Source organism: Staurois parvus, unplaced genomic scaffold, assembly GCF_062004578.1.
Source record: "Staurois parvus isolate SC_StPar_1 unplaced genomic scaffold, SC_StPar_1.0 ptg000008l, whole genome shotgun sequence".
In the NCBI taxonomy this organism is placed as follows: domain Eukaryota; kingdom Metazoa; phylum Chordata; class Amphibia; order Anura; family Ranidae; genus Staurois; species Staurois parvus.
Window position 1 is genome coordinate 178,637 of NW_028317804.1, and position 20,424 is coordinate 199,060.

Consider the following 20,424-nt stretch of genomic DNA (forward strand, 5'->3'; position numbering starts at 1 on the left):
TCGTCCAAAGTGGCCTGGGCCCAGTATGGCCATCTCCTCCTCATACCAGGTGACTCAGGGGCTCCCGGGGCTTTGGTTGTCTGATGCAGGACATTCTGTCTCTGGTTGAGGGGCATCCAAGCTGCCTGCCCATTGAGGGCTGGCTTCCTCGATGGTGGTGACCAGCTCCTCCTTGGATAGGCCCCTACCAGGGAGACCTAGTTCCCAGGCTCTCTCCTGCAAACTCACCACAGTCCAGTTCCTGTACTCACTAGCCTGGGCTAGGTCCAGCGTCAGAGGGCTAATGCTCTCCATAGTCTTCTTCCACTTTCTGATCCCACCACTACCAACCAGTATGTGACGGAGGTGTAGCTGGGACAGAACACACGTGGAGAGCAGTTGGGCACACAAGGCTTTTATTGAGTGATTTGGAGGGTGGTTGATAGGTGTAGCAAGGGTTAAGTCCAGGGGCACACAGCAGAAGGGCAGTTCTGGCAGGCAAATATTATGTCCAGGGGGCACACAGCAGAAGGGCAGGCTGGAAGGCAACGGGTTAAGTCTGGGCACACAGCATAAGGGCAGGCTGGCAGGCAATGGGTTAAGCCTGGGCACACAGAGTGCAGTCCGCTTGGCTGTAGGGTCTGGCTGCAGCACAAGACCTCTCACAGCACCCTGGGTTATGAACAGGGAAATATCTCCCTACTTGGGTCCTGCTCCAGTCTTTTATCGCCAGAGCAGGACGCTCCCAGGTTGCCAGGCAACAGCCACCCTGGCGTCGGGTTGCTGTGGCAACAAGCCCCACCCCCTCACTCCGGCAGCGCACAGGGAGCGCGGCCTTTGTCTCCAGTGGGTGCAGAGCGTGGGAACCTTTGTGTCGCACTGTGCCTGCCGAGACACTGAGAGGGGGGCGCGTGGAGACACCTAGGTGGCCTGCATGTGGAGAATCCACATTCAGGCACAGTGGGGTGGCAGACTGTTCGGCGCCCGGTCGAGGAGAGGTGTGAGGACATGCCACAGGAGGCAGCTCCATGGCACCCAGCACACCACTTTATGTGGGCTACGTGCAGGCGCAGGGACATGCAATGGGGAAGAGATGATGCAGGAATCCGGAGAGGGAGGGGGCGAGGAAGGGGGGACCGTGACAATCATCGATAAATAATATTTCCAGGTTTAATCCCCCATTCTCTTTTGCCCTACACAGTACCTCATACTTCTCAGTTTTTTATTTACCCATATAAACCTAAGTATCATCCTATTTAATATCCCGAGGAAAGACCCTGGTAGATGTATTGGGAGCATGTGAAACCTATACAGAATTCTTGGTACTATCACCATCTTTACCAAATTTATGCAACCTATCCAAGAGGCCCCTCCCTTTGAAAGTCTCCCCAACTCATCCTTTATTTTGTATATAATTTGCCTGGTATAGGCCTTTTATTGAAGGGGTTAACTTTATTCCTAGATAACCTAGTTCTTTTTCTCTCCATGTAAATGGAGAGTTTTTTTTGTAGAGTTTGCTTCTCTATCTTTGGGAGATTGATATTCAATATCTCTGACTATGCGGGGTTTATTCTCAAGTTTGATAACTCTCCATACTGTTTTAATAGTCTCATTAAATTAGGCAATGTTATTCTGGGATTTACAATATAGAGCAACATATCATCTGCGTACGTTGCCACCTTGTGCTCCACATCTCCTATCTTTATTCCTGTTATGTCTACACACTTTCTTACCATCGCCAGCACTGGTTCCAGGGATATTACAAATAGCAAAGGAGAGAGTGGGTATCCCTGTCTAGTACCAATATAAATTTTAAAGACCTATGAGAGGGCTCCATTGACCTTTATTGCTGCTGACTGACTGTTATAGAGTCCTTTTATCCACTTAAACCTTTTAGGCCCCAAACCTAATGCTTCTAACATGTCTAACATAAATCCCCAATCAACCCTGTCAAGAGATTTTTCCGCATCAATCGACAGGAATATTGTCGACAATTTCTCTCTCTTTGCTTTTTGTAAAAGGAGCAACAATCTCAAGCCATATTCCCTCCCTTCTCTGCCAGGAATGAATCCCACCTGATCCTTGTGTATCCACTCCGGCATCAACTCCTTCAGTCTAGTTGCCAGTACCTTAGCGTATAGTTTTGTATCGGTATATAAAAATGATATAGGCCTATAGTTGGCGCACTGTGAACTGTCCTTCCCTTCTTTAAGTATAATTGTTATGAATGCATGCAGTGATTCTTCCCTCATTGTCAACCTCTCTCCCACCGCGTTCATATATGTACAAATTTTAGGGATTAAAAGATCTTTAAATTTCTTATAATAGTCTACAGTATATCAGTCAGTGCCTGGGCTCTTTCCTACTGCTGTATTCTTCAGGGTGAAAGTGATTTCCTCCGGCGTAATAGTTCTCTCTAGGGCTGCTGGTTTTCCTTCTGATATTCTTGGCATCCCTACCTCTTTTAAAGATTTCTGCATTTTTTTCTTCTTTTCATCCTGTGTTTCTTTCTGATTTCTATAACTCACATATAACCTGCTGTAATATTTTTGGAACGTACTAGCGATATCCGTGGTGGAGTACACATTTCTCCTTTTCTGTCTTTGATTTTTTTTTCTATAAAATTCTTAGATTTCTTTTCCTTTAATCTTCTCATTAGATGCTTTCCTGGTCTATTCCCCCACTGATATCTTTCCTTTGCAACCCATTAGATCTTTTATTTCTTTTTTGAGAGTTATCCTCTGATGTACTGTATGTCCAAGCCCATTTTTTTTTATGTGACTGTTCTAATTTATAAAGCTCTTCCATCACCCTCCTTATTTTTTCTTCCTGGTCCTTCTTTGTTTTTGCCCCTATCGAGATCAATATTCCCCTATTATATACTTTTATGAGCCTTCCATATTGTGGCCACCGAAATTTCCTCTGTCTCATTAGACGCAAAGACTTACTCTATTTCCTACCTTTTCTCTATTTCAGGATCTTGTATAAGCATCTTATTTAGTCTCCACATAGTTATTTTATTCCGCTACCCTCCTACCTGTAGTGTCATTGTGATAGGAGCATGATCAGTGATGGACATAACCTCTATTTTGGAACTAATCAATGATTCCAGTTGTCTATGCTTGATCATTATATAGTCCAGTTGTGAATACAGTCTATGTACTGGAGAGAAAAAGGTGCAGTTTCTTTCTCTTGGATGTTTCATTCTCCAAGTCTCAGGCAATTGACATTTATAAAGCATCCTATGCAGCGATTTTAGTTTCCTACCGCCCTCTCTCTGCCTACCAGATGACTCATCCATCTGTGGATCCAGACAGATTGAAAACTCCTGCCACGACTAGACTACCCCTTTTAAATTCAGTATGTTTTCTTGACACGCCCTCCAGAAATATTGCTGGATTTTTATTCGGACAATAAATATTAACTAATGTGCATTCAAATACTTGTAGTTTTCCCCTCAGGAACAAAAACCGACCCTCTTGGACTCTCCTCCAGGGCAAAACTTACGTTATTTGAAAACCCGATTGCCACTCCTTTATCCCTTTTTATTGGGGAATCAGCATAGTACCAGGTTGGATAATACTTTTAGTGTAACTTAACATTTTTATCATGGGTTATGTGTGTCTCTTGTAAAACACTACGTCTGTGGAGTATTGGTGAATTTCCCTAAGTATCTTATGTTTTTTAGCCGGAGAGTTTAACCCTTTCACGTTATAAGTGATTAACTTAATCAAACTAATTTCTGATGTTATTTCTCTTCCCCCCCCATATTTCTGATCGAAGGCACAGAGGTCTAGACACCTTAGGACATTCTCCCTCCTCTTACTGGACCCTCCACTCTGAGCACCCACCCACCATCCTACTTCCCACCCTCCTTTCCTCTTAACTATCTTACTCCTAAAACGTCCATGGCCTAAATATTGCCCTGGAATCTGTTGTGGTTTGTTTCCACTAGTGATTCCTATTTTGGGGTGAGACTCAGAACACGCACACCCTCCCTGAACCGTAGCTCGTAACATAGGTTAGTTCAGAGTTTAGCAGCATGTTTGGCCTCCAGATGACCCTCCACCCCAGAATTCCCCCCTGGGAGGGAGGAACAGAGGGCAAGGGAGACATAGCACTGCCGAAGGAGGAGCAGGGCCATAGGGAGAAAGGAAAAAAAAAAAACCTGGGTCTTAGAAGAGACTGAGGATATCTCCTCCTCTCCCTTCCCCAACCCTCCCCCCCACCCCCGCCCACCCCGTGCCCACCTACCTCTTCCCCCTAGCTACCCGCTGCTATTTTTCTTTCCCATACCCTGCCCTTCTGACCACACCTCTAGGTCCATTTTCTGTAAGTCTAATTTTTCACAAAAGTCACTTAAGTCTTCTGGGAATCTCAGCCTTGCTGATTTCCCATATTTCCACCCAATGAAACATGCTGGAAAACCCCAGTTATATCGAACATTTTTCTCCCTCATTTGATCCAACAGCAGTTTTAAAGATCTTCTTCTACTTAGTGTCTCAAATGCGGTCAGGAAAAATTTGTAGCTTTGCTTCCTCGTATTTTATTTCTGTAGCATCACACAAACCTTTCCATATTCTTTCTTTATCTCTATAGTGATGAAATCGAACTATCACAACCCTGGGGTTTTCTACCGATACTTCTGGCGACCGTCTAATCCTATGGACTCTCTCAAATTTCAGATGTTCTGTCACTGGTCTTCCCATTATTGGATTGAACACTTTCTTTATTGTATCATGTAAGTCCTCTCCTTGTGCTTTCTCTGGTAGACCCTGGATCCTTGGGTTGTTCCTTCTGTCACGGTTCTCTTGGTCTTCCAGTTTGAATGAGAGCTTTTTCTGTTCTTTTTGCATCTCCTCTACCTGTGTTTCTAATTTAATAATCATTTAAGCGTGCGTCTCCATTTTCCCCTCAACTTCTTCCATTCAAGTTAATATTTCGCCCAAATCATTGCGTAATATCACCATCTAATTTTTCATGAACATATCCAGTGTTGCTAACATTTCTGCCATCTCAGTTTTTGTGGGTATTTGTGATATAGCTCCCTGTTGTTCTGAGACACTTTGTTCCATTACACTGCCCCCACTTGCCGATTCATTAGTCTGGTTCCCTTTCCTGATCCCAAATGACAAACTAGACTGATCTCCATCATACTTTCTAATTCCTTCTTGTTGATTTTCCAGTGTTTGCTTCTCCAGGCTATTCTCCTATAGGGGCATATATTTTCTGATTGTATTGGTGTTTGCGTTTTATTCGGGGGTTTTTGACCCCCCTTCTTTAGCTGATCTACTTTTCATACTTGATGGCTCTCCCGCTGTTTTTTCTATCAATGCACAGGTACCCTAGTATTCATCCCCAAGAGGGCTCCCCTTTTACTGTACAGTTCTGTGACCCCTGCTGTATAACCGTGGGGGCATAGAAAAATTCAACAGTTCCACGCCTCTCTGAAAACACCCAAATTGTGTTGTTGTCCTACCCCTCCACTGCTCAGACTTTCAACATTTTGAAACTGGGACTTTCAACATTGGAAAAGAATTTTAAAAGTCCTGCCGTGAACCGCTGCGACTCACTGTCCCAGCCGTACCCTGGGTATTGAAGACATCCGTCACAGCACACTCTCCTGTCCTCACCAGGGTCTCGGGTCCAGGTTCACAAGTATTCCAGTGGGGGGGGGCACCAGTCTCTCTGAATTTTTTGCAGCGTGTTTTTAGGGTCCTCTAGTCTCCTGAAGATGCTGCCCTGGGTTGAGGGGGTGGACTGTCCTCCGGTGCCCAAACCCCTCCTTGTCCACAGGACCCCACCGCTCCCCCCGGTTTTCCCAGACTTCCAGGAACCGTCAAGTCACCCCCCGGCACACTCCACATACCCCACTGTTTCCTCCTGTCAGTCCTCCGGAGTCTCGGAGTTCCGGCCTCTTTCCGGCTGCTGACCCTCCAGTGCGCCTGCACGTCACCAGCTCAGCTCTGACCCCTGGCAAGGCTCCAGGACCGACTCCTAGGCACCTCTCCCCAGGGGCTCCAGCCACGGTTGTCTTCTATTAATATGGAGCATGAGTAGTGTATATATTTTTAAATGTATTTTCCTGCAGCAACTAGTCCAACAGTTCTTTTCCAGAGAGATGCATTTATTCAGATAAAGATATTTGCAACAGATGACAGAAATCCAGCTGAATATTTTTAAATATTACAGCCCTCAGAGTCCCATTTAAGATACTTCATATTAAACATGGAGATACTACACCGTCCAGCATATGTCCAATCTATAATATGCACCTGTGCTTCCATATTAACGACAGGAAGAAGCTCCTCTCCCAGCCAAAAAACTTCACTTGATATACAGTTTACTGGAGGGGTTTCTGATTGGTTGACAAAACACTTTTGATCTTACATGAAAAGACTTCACTTGCCATTTCTGTAAATAACAATTAAGGTCTCTATAGTGTTTAACAGGTACACAGGTCACCCTTTCACCATTTCCCAAGAATACCCCCTTGAGTCTAATTACCATACCCTTTGAAATGTCTAATTTAGATATCACACAATATAATCCCACTACACACTGCTCACAGCACCATGTTCAGGTCCCTCTCCCCTATAGGCTCTGCAGTGGACATTCTGAAGGAAGTGGTCAAACCAGCTAAAATGAATTTTGGTAGTTTGTATGAAAATATTTACTGGATGCATCAACATGTGGGAGACTGAGATATTCAGGGCTAACACACAATCCTTCTTTAGAAGTATAATAATAATTAAAGACAGCTAAAAAGTGTCAAAAATAGGTACAGACATACACATATAAATTACATCAAGCCGCATCATCACAGATCCAATAACCACAGATCTGTTGTGATATATGCAGTTGTCTGTGGTAAGGGCAGCTCCCCCGAATGGTATTACAATCTTAAATAGGCCACTAGTGGATACAGCATAACAAAGGAATAGGATGTGGGGGAGCAAAATTTAATATAGACCTAACCAGGCCTCTGTTTCTATTTGTACATGGAGGAGCCATGATAAACAGCGGCCCTGGTAAAACCTTAGGGTTAATCCCTCCCCTTTTGGGTACTCTTCTAATCTGTCTGCTATCCCAGTGCCCTTGGTTATCACAGCTATAAGGAGCATTGGGTGATAAAGAGCCAACGTCCAGAGTATTGTGGGCTTTGCTAAGCCCTACATTCATGCTAGTTAACCAATTTAGAGCCTACTCCAGTATCACCGTCCTCAACTGCCCATAAATAACCGGCCCACTTGGCAGGGTTGATCCTGTGGGTATTTAGATATGGCTCAAGGAGTGATATGTGGCTAATAAAAGTACCAAACCAAATACAGGGGTACCAAAACATTAACAGGCTATTTACACCGGCTTCAGCCTTATACCAGGGTTTACATTATTGCCAGTGACAACCAGGTGTGACATCCCTTGTAACTCAATGGCTGCAATCCACATTGTGCACCACAGTGGGTATATGCTTGCATATGAATGCTTCCACCATGGGGATGTGCAATCCTTAAACTTGGTGACCTGTATTCAACCCAGTGGTTACATAGTTGGTAAGGTTGAATAAAGACATCAGTCCATCCAGTTCAACCTATGTGAGTGTGGGTGTGCACATGTCAAAAATCATATCTAATCTATGTCCCTATGTATTATGTTCACTAAGATGCACATCTAAGAGTTTTTTTTTAAACTATCAATACTTCCTGCTGACACCATGTTTTTCTTGCATCTTTTAGGCTACTTTGCGGTGAAAGCCAACTAAGCTTAGACCTCTGTAGTGTATAAATGCTTTTACTAGACATAAAATCTGCACATGCAACTGCAGAAAACACAAATAACAAAAAATGCCTACAACATGCACAAACTGACTAAACATGTACAATATGTATGCAATAAGTATACAAAACAGCTACTCAAGTTAGGCTTTCCATTGATGGAATCTTCTTCGTGGTTCCTTCGGCGTCCAACTGCTTCCTCATCTGTCTTCAGAACAAGTGTGTCCTTCTTTGTTTCTCAAAACAACTCTGTCTTTGTCTAAGCACATGACTTGATCAAAAAGTCCTCCTTTCCCCCCCTGCTACGTTTCCTGTAAAGAGCTTCCTGTGCTGCTCATAAACCAGTCAAATGGGTTAATTTGCATATCAATAGGTGGAGCCAGCTTCAAACCCAACACATGCAACTTAAAAATCACATATCTAAGCTATAAAAAAATCACCAACTAATCCATAGCAACTCACACTACCGACTGTGGATAGGGAGTTCCACATCCTTACCGCTTTGACAGTGAGAAAAACCCTATGCAGTTTAAGGTTAAACTTCTTCTCCTCCAATTTCATTAAGTGGCCTCTTGTCTTGTACTCCCTGAGACTGAATAGTTTATTCTTTATGCTAGAATCACCATTGAGATATTTGTAGATTGCTATCATTTCTCCTCTCAAGCATCTCTTCTCCAGGGAGAATAAGTTTAGTGTTTGTAGTCATTGCTCGTAACTGAGGTCCTCCAGTCAGCTTATTAACTTTGATGCCCTTCTCTGGACTCCCTCCAGTTCCAGCACATCCTTCCTGAGGACTGGTGACCAGAACTGTATGGTATACTCTAGAAGTGGCAGAACCAGAGTTTTATAAAGTGGCAGGTTTTGTTTTATTTCTGGAGTAAATACCCTTTTTTATGCATGCTAATATTTTCCTAGCTCTGCTTGCTGCAGCTTGACACCCCCAGATCTTTTTACATCCTGGATCCCCCCAAAGTTCTCCCCCTAGTGTGTAACTTGCATTCCTGTTTTTAGCCCCCAAGTGCATTACTTTACATTCTTCAACATTAAACCTCATTTGCCATGTATTTTCCCACTCCTTTATTTTATTGAGGTCTTCTTGTAATGTTTTTATATTCTGCTGTGAAGTTATTGCCCTACTTAGATTTGTATCTTTTACAAACACTGAGACTAAGCTTTTTATACCAACCTCTATATTATTTATAAATAAATTAAAAATAATTTGTCCCAAGGACAGAGCCCTGGGGTACCCAACTTGCCATGCCAGACCAGCCAGAGGACACGCTATTAATCATCACCCTTTGGACATGTTTTCTGTCCATGTACAAACCCTCTGGTACATGTCTACAGACTTCAGTTTGTAAATGCGCTTATGGGGAACTGTATTGAATACTCGTGCAAAATCCAGGTACCTAGATGCCAGCTCACTTCCTCATAGAATGTTAGCAGGTTTGGCAAGAATGACTTTTCCTAAAGCCATGCTGGTTACTACTAATGATACTGTTATCATCAGCAAAATCTTGGATATAGTCCCTTATCATCCCCTCCAATATTTTGCATACTATCGATGTTAGACTGACTGGCCTAAGGTTTCCAGGAATGTATCTGTGCCATTTTTAAAATTATGGTACCACGTTGGCCCTTTGCCAATCAGCTGGTACTATTATTGTTAGTATTCCTGTTAGTATTATGTCCATAAAAATTAGGAATAATGGTCTGGCTATAACCTGACTTAGAACTTTAAGGACTCTTGGGTGTAAGCCATCTGGTCCTGGTAATTTATTTGTGTTAGCTTTTCAAGTCTTTTTCGGACACTGGTTTCTGTTAGTCACAAGGGTACACTCTGTGATGCGTTACTAATGATACAGTCTTGATTACTATAACAGTCTTTTCATTAGTGAAAACTGAGGAGAAGAATGTATTTAGTACAGTTGCCTTTTCCTTGTCATTTGTAACCAACTTCCCTTCATCATCCTTTATGTGGCCAACATGTTCTGACCTTGCTTTTTTAATATTAATATATTTAAAGATTTTTGGGGGATTTTTTTACTCTCCTCCTCTGTGTCTCTTGTGGTCTATCTTAGCCATCCTGATTGTGCTCTTACATTTCTTATTGCATTCCTTATAGTGTTGAAATGTTGACCATGACCCCTCTGTCTTATATTTTTTTAAAGGCCATTTTTTTCTCTTTTAATATGTCTTTTTTTCATTTAAGTTTAGCCACCCAGGTTTAATCTTAGCTTTCATTTTTGTTGCATATAGGAATACACTGGATAATACCTCTATTTATTATGCTCCTAAAGTACTCCTTTCCTTTCCTCAGTGTTCAATGTTTTTAGGATTTGGTCCCATTTAATACATTGAATTATTTTGCGCAGTTTAGAAAAGTTGGCTGTTTTTAAATTAAATGTTCTCATGCTACCCATGTGCCTCATTTTCTTATTGATTATGCTGAATGTAATTATCCTGTGATTGCTGGTTCTGAAGTTGTCCCTTATTTCCACATCTGTGACCAGATCTGTGCTATCTGTAATTAATAGATCTAGCAATGCATTATTTCTAGTCGAGGCATCCACCAATCGGCACATGAAGAAATGACAAGCCTTAAATTAATTAGCTGTTCTTTATGCCCAATCAATATCTGGTTAATTGAAGTCCCCCATAATGACATTGCCATGCCTCGCTGCCAGTTCTAACTGTGATAGGAGATCCAACTCCACCTCATTCTTCAGGTTAGGGGGCCTGTAGAATCCCCCCACTATTAATTTTCTATTTATTTTTTCCCTTTAAAGCTTCACCCACAGGGATTCCACCTCCCCCTTGTCCCATTTACAATGTCGTCCTTCATGTTCACAAGCAAATCATTCTTGATATACAAGCATACCAAAATCCTCCTGATGCATCAACAGCTCCAGTTCTTCTGTTTTGTTAACTAGACTTCTAGCATTTGTATACGTGCCTCTGTTTTATACGGCCGCATATTATTTCCTTATTAATTGTTCTGTGGCTGTCATTATGTTTTGCCAACCCACTCCCCCCTTGTTTGGGTATTATGGTTATACTCCCCCTACTGCCTCCATTAACACCCTCTGACCCTTCCCCCTTGCCACCTAGTTTAAAAGCCCCTCCAACTTTTTGCCCATCCTCTCCCCAACAGAGCTGCACCCTCCCCATTAAGGCGCTGTCCTTCCCTACTATATAGCTGGTAACCAACTGAGAAGTCAGCCCAGTTCTCCAGGAACCCAAAATCCTCTTTCCTGCACCAATTCCTCAGCCACTTAAGTTCTCTTTAGATCCTGCTGCCTCTCTAGTGTGACTCGAGGTACAGGCAGTATCTCTGAGAATACCACCTTGGAGGTCCTGCTCTTCAATATAGCCCCTAAGTCCCTGAAATCTCTTTTTAGGATGCTCCACCTTCCTCCAACTTTGTCATTAGTCCCAATATGCACCATGACAGTTGGGTCCTCTCCTGCCCCACCCAATAAGCTGTCCATCCAATCCCGAGCGTCAGGTAAACAACATACCATTCGGCAATCATGGTCCAATCTCGAGCGTCAGGTAAACAACATACCATTCGGCGATCATGGTCTTGTTGACAGATTGTCTTGTCTGTCCTCCTGATAATTGAGTCCCCTACCACCAGTATCTACCTACCTCTGCTTTTATCCTTGCCCCCCCTCAGTCATTCCCGTGGTAGCTAGGGGAGGGGGCCTGCTTCAGCCGTGCCACCCTGAGCTGATATCCCCAACATCATGTAACCTGGCATATTTATTGAGATGTACCAACTCAGAACTAGCCTCTCTAAGGCTCTTCTCCCTATCCCTTCTTATAACTGTCACCCAGTTACCAACCTTTTGCTCCTGTACCTCCATTTCCCCACCCCCTTCTATACTGGCCCCCACCAGCACCTTCTTTCCAGGTTTTTTGATTCTTTGCGGTGTTGCCACCTGATTCTCTAGATCCAAGATCTGGGCTTCCAGAGAAACAACTAGCTCACATCTCGCATAGCAGTATTAACCCTTGAACGACTCTTCAAGAAACTTATACATGTAGCAAGATCTGCACTGGGTCACATCACTAATCCTGTTGGACATTTTACCCGCTTCTCTAATGGGGATAATCCTAGAAAAATGTAGAGGTCTCTCTCTCTCTGCCGCTCAGCAGGCTCCTCCTCTCAGCATGCCAGCCGTGATAACAATTATGGCTTCTCCATGCCTGATATATAAACACAGTGAGTTCACAGCACTGTCCCCACAAATCAGAGGATTAAATCAATGAAAATCTCTTTTTGTTTGTATGTTTGTAAGGGTATGGTCCTTGTCCTAAAACAATTGTGTCCTATGGAGCCACACAGCTGATGAAACTGTTCCCTCACAATGATGGAGCTGCTAATTAATGTGGAAAGTAAGCATAAATTCTGCAGGTGCACAGTATCTATCTATCTATCTATCTATCTATCAATCACATATATGCAGAGTTCACATATTCGCAGAATGCCATTGGGTTGTGACTCTCAAGGACTGTCAGTTGCCAGGCTTCAATATCCATAGTGGCTTGTCCTGTGTAGTGCATGGTGCCTATGTGTAAGAAAGATCACGTGGCGGATGTCCAACTCGTGCTACCGCGTGTACTGTTCAAACCACCCTGTATTTGGACACTCAGGTGGCCTTATCTGTCAACTGGTTTTGTCATGCATGGGCATAGCTTAGCTTCATCAGGACACGCTTTCTTTTGCTACATGGAGACAAGGCTGTTTAGATGCCTTTTTCCTACTCCAAGACAGCCAAGGAAATTTCAATCTGTTCAATGGAGTATATGCTGTGCAAGCCTATATTTCAATATTCTGTTCATGCTGTTCGAGCTATAGCTTCTTCTAGAGAAACTGTTTTTTCATTATTCCTGAGGGTCCCAGAAAGGGACAGCCTGCTTCCTGTTCCACCATTTTCAAGTGGATTTCTTAGTTCATCATTGCAGCCTCTAGATTTAAGGACAGGGTTCATCCCTTCCTGTCAAAGCACACTCCACTAGATTAGTTAGTGGATCACAGGCTTTTCAGCATTGGACATCTGTTTCTCAGAATTGTAAGGCTTCCACCAGGTCTTCCATTCACACTTTTTTTTTAAGGTTACACCAGATGGATGTCCAGGCCTCAATTGATGCCAGTTTTAGTAGTATAATGTTCTTGAAGTTAAATTAAATATAATGTTCTTGGAGTGTCTGTAAACTTTATTAATTTATTGATTGTTTTATTGATTGATTTATTGTTACTGTTTACTTGTGGGCCTGTTGGTATTTTGTCTGTGTTGCACATTCCTGCTTTTGGGCATCTATCACTTTACCCTATGTCTCTTGATGAAGGATTAGGACAACAGGATTTGAAACTTGCTGTAAAATCCTTTTATTGGAGTTCATCTCCTGTAGGCATCAACATTATCCATGGTCTCACAATTACTTTTACCCCGTGTCCCTTGATGACTGTCAAAACTTATGACCCATCTCACTGCTGCCATTCACTTCCAAGCTCCTTGAGCGCTTAGTTTACAATCGCCTAAGCGCCCACCTCACCGACAACAACCTCCTCGATCCCCTACAATCCGGCTTCCGCCCCCAACATTCCACCGAAACAGCTCTACTCAAAATCACTAACGACCTGCTATCCGCCAAAGCTAATGGACACTACTGTGACCTCTCCGCCGCCTTTGACACAGTTGACCACCCCCTCCTCAACAAATTACGCTCCCTTGGCATCAGAGACTCCGCTCTCTCCTGGTTCTTCTCCTATCTATCCCAACGCTCCTTCAGCGTTACCTATAACGCTGCCACCTCCCCCTCTCTCCCCCTCTCTGTTGGGGTCCCCCAAGGCTCTGTCCTCGGGCCCCTCCTCTTCTCCATCTATACCTCCTCCCTCGGCAAACTGATACACTCCCATGGCTTCAACTATCACCTCTACGCCGATGACACGCAAATTTACCTCTCCACCCCTCACCCCTTCATTCTCCGCCCGTATCGCCCACCTACTGAACGACATATCGGACTGGATGTCGCTCCACTTTCTCAAACTGAACCTTTCCAAAACCGAGCTCCTAATTTTCCCCTACCCGCACCCCCCCCCCCACCCTCTCCACCACGGCCAACAATGCTACCATCAGTCCCACCACGCAAGCCAAGGTCCTAGGTGTCATCCTAGACTCTGACCTGTCCTTCCAACCCCATGCCCAATTGCTGACAACAGCATGCAGGTTCCACCTCCGCAACATCTCCAAAATACGCTCATTCCTAACCCCAGACACTACTAAACAACTCGTTCACTCCCTTATTATCTCACACCTGGACTACTGGAACTCCCTTCTCACCGGTCTACCCCAAAACAAGCTATCCCCGCTCCAGTCTATCCTGAACTCAGCGGCCAGACTCATCCACCTTACCAACCAATCCACTTCTGCCACCCCCCTCTGTCATTCCCTCCCCTGGCTCCCGATTGCCCAATGCATCAAATTCAAACTACTAACACTGACATACAAAGCCATTCATAACGCTGCCCCAAACTACCTCACCGACCTGATACCCAAATACCACCCTACCTGTAATCTTCGCTCCTCGCAAGACCTCCTACTATCTAGCTCCCTGGTCTCCACCTCCCACGCCCGACTGCAGGACTTCTCCAGAGTTTCCCCCATCCTTTGGAAATCACTTCCCCAATCCACCAGATTGTCCCCTACCCTCCTTACCTTTAGGCGCACCCTGAAAACCCATCTCTTCAGGGAAGCCTACCCCACTCTCACCTAACAGCCGATCCCCTCCACTCCTCATTCCATTCCATCCCCCACAGCCATCTCCTCCTGTATCACCATCCCCTCCCTCCTAGACTGTAAGCTCGAAAGGGCAGGGCCCTCTAACCCTCGTGCATCGTGTATTGTTTTGTTACTGTATTGTCTCATGTCTTGTCCCCCATTCTAATGTACAGCGCTAAGCAAACCCTTTGGTGCTATATAAATACTCTATAATAATAATGATAAAAACTCCTGTTTTTAACCGCTTGCCGCCCTGCCACTGTGTATATACGTGTGCAGGGCGGCAGTGGAGCGCAAAACCACGTTTAAAAACAGGTTCCGCGCTCCCGACACTTTCGCCGGCAGGGGGCGCGCGCGCGCTCCTGCCAACCCGCAGGTGATCCGATTCGATCCAGGAGGGATCAATCATTAGATTTCAGCCAGTGATTTCTGGCTGAAATCGGATGATCGGTCCCTGTCCTATCCTGTCCTGTGTTGATATTTACACAGGACAGGATATGATGTCATTCTTCTCTGCCTGGACACATTCCGTTCCAGACAGAGAAGAAGAGACATTTAAACGTGAGTAAAACAGCACACTGAAAGTTAAAACACAGTCTAGGACACATTTAACCCCCTGATTGCCCCCCCCCCCAGTTAACCCTTCACTGCCCTGTCACCAGTGTCACTGATCAGTGAAGCGATTTTTATTGATCACTGTATCAGTGTCGCTGGTGACTTCCGTTCGTGTTAGCGCCTCTCCCAGATAGCGCCAGATTGCCCGCTAATACACCAGTGATCCCGTCTAACCCCTTGATCGCCCCCCCCCTCCCCCCTGAGTTGACCCCTTCACTGCCCTGTCACCAGTGTCACTGATCAGTGAACCAATTTTTACTGATCACTGTATCAGTGTCGCTGGCGACTTCCAATAGTGTTAGCGCCCCTCCCAGATAGCGCCAGTTTACTCGCCAGTACATCAGTAATCCCATTTAACCCCTTGATCGCCCCCCCCCCCAGTTAACCCTTCACTGCCCTGTCACCAGTGTCATTGATTACAGTGAACAGATTTTTACTGATCACTGTATTAGTGTCACTGGTGACTTCCGATAGTTTCAGCGCCCCTTCCAGATAGCACCAGTTTACCCGCTAGTACACAAATAATCACATTTGACCCCTTGATTGCCAGGAACACGCTTACTTGCACGCTAAACCTTCATTGCTAGTATAGTGTCAGTGTCTGATTGGATCAATATCTTTGATCAGATCAGCGCTATACCAGCATTCACATTACTTTAGTATCCCCAAAAACGCAGTGTTAGCGGGATCAGCCCCAACACCTGCCAGCACCTGCGTTTAGCCCCTACGCCCCCCCCTTCTCCCCCAGCAAGTGCAGTGTCAGTAGATAACTGTCACTTGATACATATTACACACAAAACCGCAGTGTTCACAGAATCAGGCCTGATATCTGTTAGCACTTGTCGGTAAATTTTTTGTTGCGGTTCAAGCAGTCCCTGACAGCCAGGCGCTCTTTTTCCCGTGAGTCGCACTGGGTACCTGTAAATTTAGTGGCCAAAATGTCTAAGCAAAGGTACACTAGTGAAGAGGCCTATAGGATTCTGAGCATGTCAAGTGAGAGCGAAGGGGAAGACTCACTGGCAGAACTAGGCTCAGAATACGAACCTATAGACAGCAGCGGCACCCTGACAGGTAGCTCAGACGAGGAGGAAGTGGTCCCTGCTAAGGTCAGGCGTACCCGATCCCATTCACAGGTTGCTGAGGTGGTACAAATGCATGATGACTCTCATATGCAGCAGAGTGCCAGTACTAGTGCCCCGGTATCTTTTGGTGAACTGGCGAGCACCAGCGGCCTAGTACATCCTGGTCGTAGGCATACCAGCACTGCAGTATCACTTGGTGACGTGGCGAGTCCCATAAGTGCAGTACAAGCTGGTGCGGTGGCGAGCACAAGTAGTGTCCCGCGGCCACCAAGAATTCGCAGACAGGCCCGTAGAGCCCCTAGTGTCCTTCCGGATGTGCTTGCAAATCCCGATTGGCAGCCCACAAATTCTGCAGCACCCGTACTTCCCCCATTCACTGCCCAACCCGGAATTCAGGTGGAAACAGCAAATTTAAATACTCCCCTTAATTTTTTTGAGCTGTTTTTCACAGAAGATCTTTATGCATTGATTGTGGATCAAAGCAATTTATATGCACGACAATTTATCGCCGTCAACCCAAATTCAAACCTTGCCAGACCATTCGCATGGAAACCCATTACGGTTTCCGAATTTAAAGTTTTTTTGGGCCTAACCCTCAACGTGGGCATTAATGATAAAAATTAATTGCGGTTGTATTGGTCCACCGACCCTCTTGTTCACATGTCCGTGTTCTCTGCTGCCATGGCCAGGCATAGATATGAGACGATAAGGCGTTTTATGCACTTCTACGACAACTCACTCAGTCGTCCTCGGGGTGACCCTGAATTTGACCGGCTCCACAAAATTCGGCCCCTCGTAAATCACTTTAACCAAAAATTTGCAGATGTGTATACTCCCCAGAAAAACATCTGCATCGATGAGTCCCTCATTCAATATTCTGGCCGCATTGTAATCAAACAATATCTCCCCAGCATGCGTGCCAGATATGGGATCAAGATGTATAAGACCTGTGAGAGGGCAACAGGCTATACATGTAAGTTTCGGATTTACGAGGGAAAAGATAGTTACTTGGAGCCCCCCGGATGCCCAGACTACATGGGGAGCAGTGGCAAGATAGTTTGGGACTTGGCGTCATCCTATTTCCATATGGGGTACCACTTATACGTGGACAATTTTTATTCAAGCGTGCCACTATTTAGACATTTGTTCAATTTGGGAATTTGCACATGTGGCACTGTGCGATCTAATCGCCGAGGCTTCCCCCAACGGCTTGTAAATACCCGTCTTAAAAAGGGGGAAAAAGCCTGCTTGAGAAATGAAGAATTGCTCGCAGTGAAGTGGAAGGACAAACGGGATGTTTACCTCCTGTCTTCCATTCACGCAGATACGACCGTCCAAATTACCACGGCAGCTGGTGTTGTTGAGAAGCCCCTCTGTGTCCACGATTAAAACCTTAACATGGGAGGGGTGGACTTCAATGACCAGATGATGCAGCCGTATTTAGTTTCCCGAAAATCCAAACGCTGGTACATAAAAGTGTCAGTTTATTTATTTCAATTGGCTGTATATAACGCTTTTGTTCTCTATAAAGCAACTGGACATAGTGGATCATACCTAAATTTCCAGTTAGAGAACATCAGGGCCCTTTTGTATCCAGAAGGTGCTGCGCCCCAAATCCCTCTCCCAGATGCAGTTAGCCGTCTGCATGAGAGACATTTTCCCGATACCATTCCTGGTACCCCAACCCAAAGAAGACCCCAAAAAAGATGTCGTGTCTGCAGCAAACTTGGAATTAGGCGTGACAGCCGCTATTGTTGTCCCTCCTGTCCTGGCCAACCTGGCCTCTGCATCAAGACCTGCTTCCGCCTCTACCATACACTAGTGAACTTTTAGTATAGGGTACAGCACGGCACAGATCAGGGCACATTTACACAGGGTCTCAAAAGATGTTAGGTAGTCAGGAAACTGGCTATCGCATTTGGAGAGACCCTACCAGCTGTTTAAATGTTTGAAGTTTGTAAAAAAAAAATTAAAAAAAATAAAAAAAATAAATAAAATTACAAATACCCCCCAAAAAAATAAAAAAATGTAAAAACCAAAAATAGTTATAGTTTTTTTTGTTGTCATTTTTGTGATTGTTCGACTTTCACTGGTTTATTGTTGTTTTATTGTTAACCATTTCTGTTTGCAGGAATGCTTTCAGCTGCAGCGCTGACCTGTTTATTCTGACAGCAACAGGAACTTGCTCTCAGAATAGACATAAGTCAGCGTGGGCAGCGCTGTTGGATGAGATTTTTCATCCGCAGTTATAAAAAACAGAATATATGCCAAAGCATGGGGGCCTGGGGTGGCCAGTGGGTGGATGGCCCCTATGCTTCGGCATATATATTTTATATTTGTTGGCACATTTCATATGTGCCCACCATTAGAAGTGGGTGGATTGAGGGAGGTTTCTAATGGTGGGCATACCACACACTTTTTCTGGCAGAGATTTCTTCTCTTTTTTTTCATTCAGCCCACAGGCTGCATAAAGAAAAAAAGAACATAGCATATACACCCAACAAGGACCAGTGACGTACTGGTACATCACTGGACTTTGAATGGTTATACCAGGGTGATGCCTGCAGCTGCAGGCATCATCCTGGTATCATTTTTTTCAGCCGGCAATGGGCTTTCATGTAAAAGCATTCCTAGTGGTTAATTAGCTGCAGAATTGCCTTTACAAGCAGCGGGAGAAAATGGCCCCCCCTCCCCCTCCCTGAGATAGCATTAAAAGTGATTAAAAAAAAAAAAATTAAAGGGACAGTGTAAAAATAATTAAATAAATCAGAAAAAAAGAAAAAAAAAAAAAAAGTACCCTCGCCCATCCGCGCACGCGCACACCTGCGGTCGTGAGCACTGACCCTTTCCCAGTATGGAAACAGCGATTGCACTATGCATGTGAGAAATCGCCACGAACGTCAGATCAAGGGCAGTGATTATAGCTCTAGACCTCCTCTGTAAATCTAAAATGGTAGCTTGTAAAGGCTTTTAAAGCGTTGCCTATAGATATTAAAAATGTATGCAGTTTGTCGCCATTGCACAGGGCATGCGTAATTTTAAAGCATGTCATGTTTGGTATCTATTTACTCAGCATAGCATCATCTTTTATAGCATACCAAATAATTGGCCAATATATTGTGTTTTTGTGCATTAAAATTAAAAAAAGTGTATATTTTTCAAAAAAATTGCGTTTGAAAAATCGCTGTGTAAGTAATATGTGAGATAAAAAATTGCACCACCCACCATTTTATTTACTAGGGTGTCTGCTCTAAGAAAATATATAATGTTTGGGGGTTCACTTTAATTTCCTAGCAAAAATACAGATTTTTTTAATGTGAAGAAAAAGTGTCAGAAAAGGCTTGGTCTTCAGGTGGTTAGAAGAGTGAGTGATGTGTGGCATAAACCTCTAATGCTGGGCATAAAATGCCCCCACCCCTCAAAATGACCCCTTTTTGGAAAGTAGACACCCCAAACTATTTGCTGAGAGGCATGTTGAATCAATAGAAGAATTTATTTTTTTACCACAAGTTTTTGGAAAATGAAGAAAGAAAATAAAAATATATTTTTTCTTTTCTTTTTTATATTTCACAACCTTTTGAGAAAAAATTAGATCTGCAAAATACTTACCATGCCTCTTTTTAAATTCCTTGGAGTGTCTACTTTCCAAAAAGGGGTCATTTGGGGGGGTTTGGTGCTATCCTGGCATTACAGGGCCTCCGAAACTGTGATAGGTAGTGGGGAAGTGAAATGAAGAAGTTACGCACCTTCAGGCTTTCAAAGTGCTCATTGGATTTCAGGCTCCTGTATGTGGCTAGGCTCCCAAAAAGTGTCACACGTGTGGTATCCTCATACTCGGTAGAAGTAGCAGAATGTATTTTGGGGTATAATTCCACATATACCCATGGCTTGTGCAAGAAATAAATCATTTAAATGACAATTTTGTGTAAAAAAAAAACAAAAAAAAACGTTTTTGTCATTTTCCAGAAACTTGTGGAAAAAAAATAAATCTTCCATGGACACAATGGCCCTGATTCACTAAGATGTGAGTGTAATAGCAGAGACTGACCATTCAGGCAGACTCCGGTCAATCAATCAGTGGTCTGACCAGCGTCTAGCAAGCTCATTAACGAGCGTCTACTGACTACTTTGCCATTAGTGAATGAGGTATCCTGTCTGGCACATTTTTAGGTGCAATACCGGATA

The 20,424-nt window shown here is 44.1% G+C and overlaps 1 protein-coding gene across 2 annotated transcripts in view; it reads left to right on the forward strand.

Moving 5' to 3' along the window:
• Window positions 1–20,424, forward strand: part of SGSH (N-sulfoglucosamine sulfohydrolase) — a 150,265-nt gene that overhangs the window by 100,176 nt on the left and 29,665 nt on the right. Inside the window, exon 7 of one of the 2 annotated variants that reach the window (XM_089668657.1) lies at window positions 4,579–4,720. The exons of the other annotated variant lie outside the window; for it this stretch is intronic. Coding sequence (XP_089524783.1) covers window positions 4,579–4,720 — 142 coding nt within the window. The remainder of the gene's footprint in view (window positions 1–4,578; window positions 4,721–20,424) is intronic. 2 annotated transcript variants of the gene reach the window in all.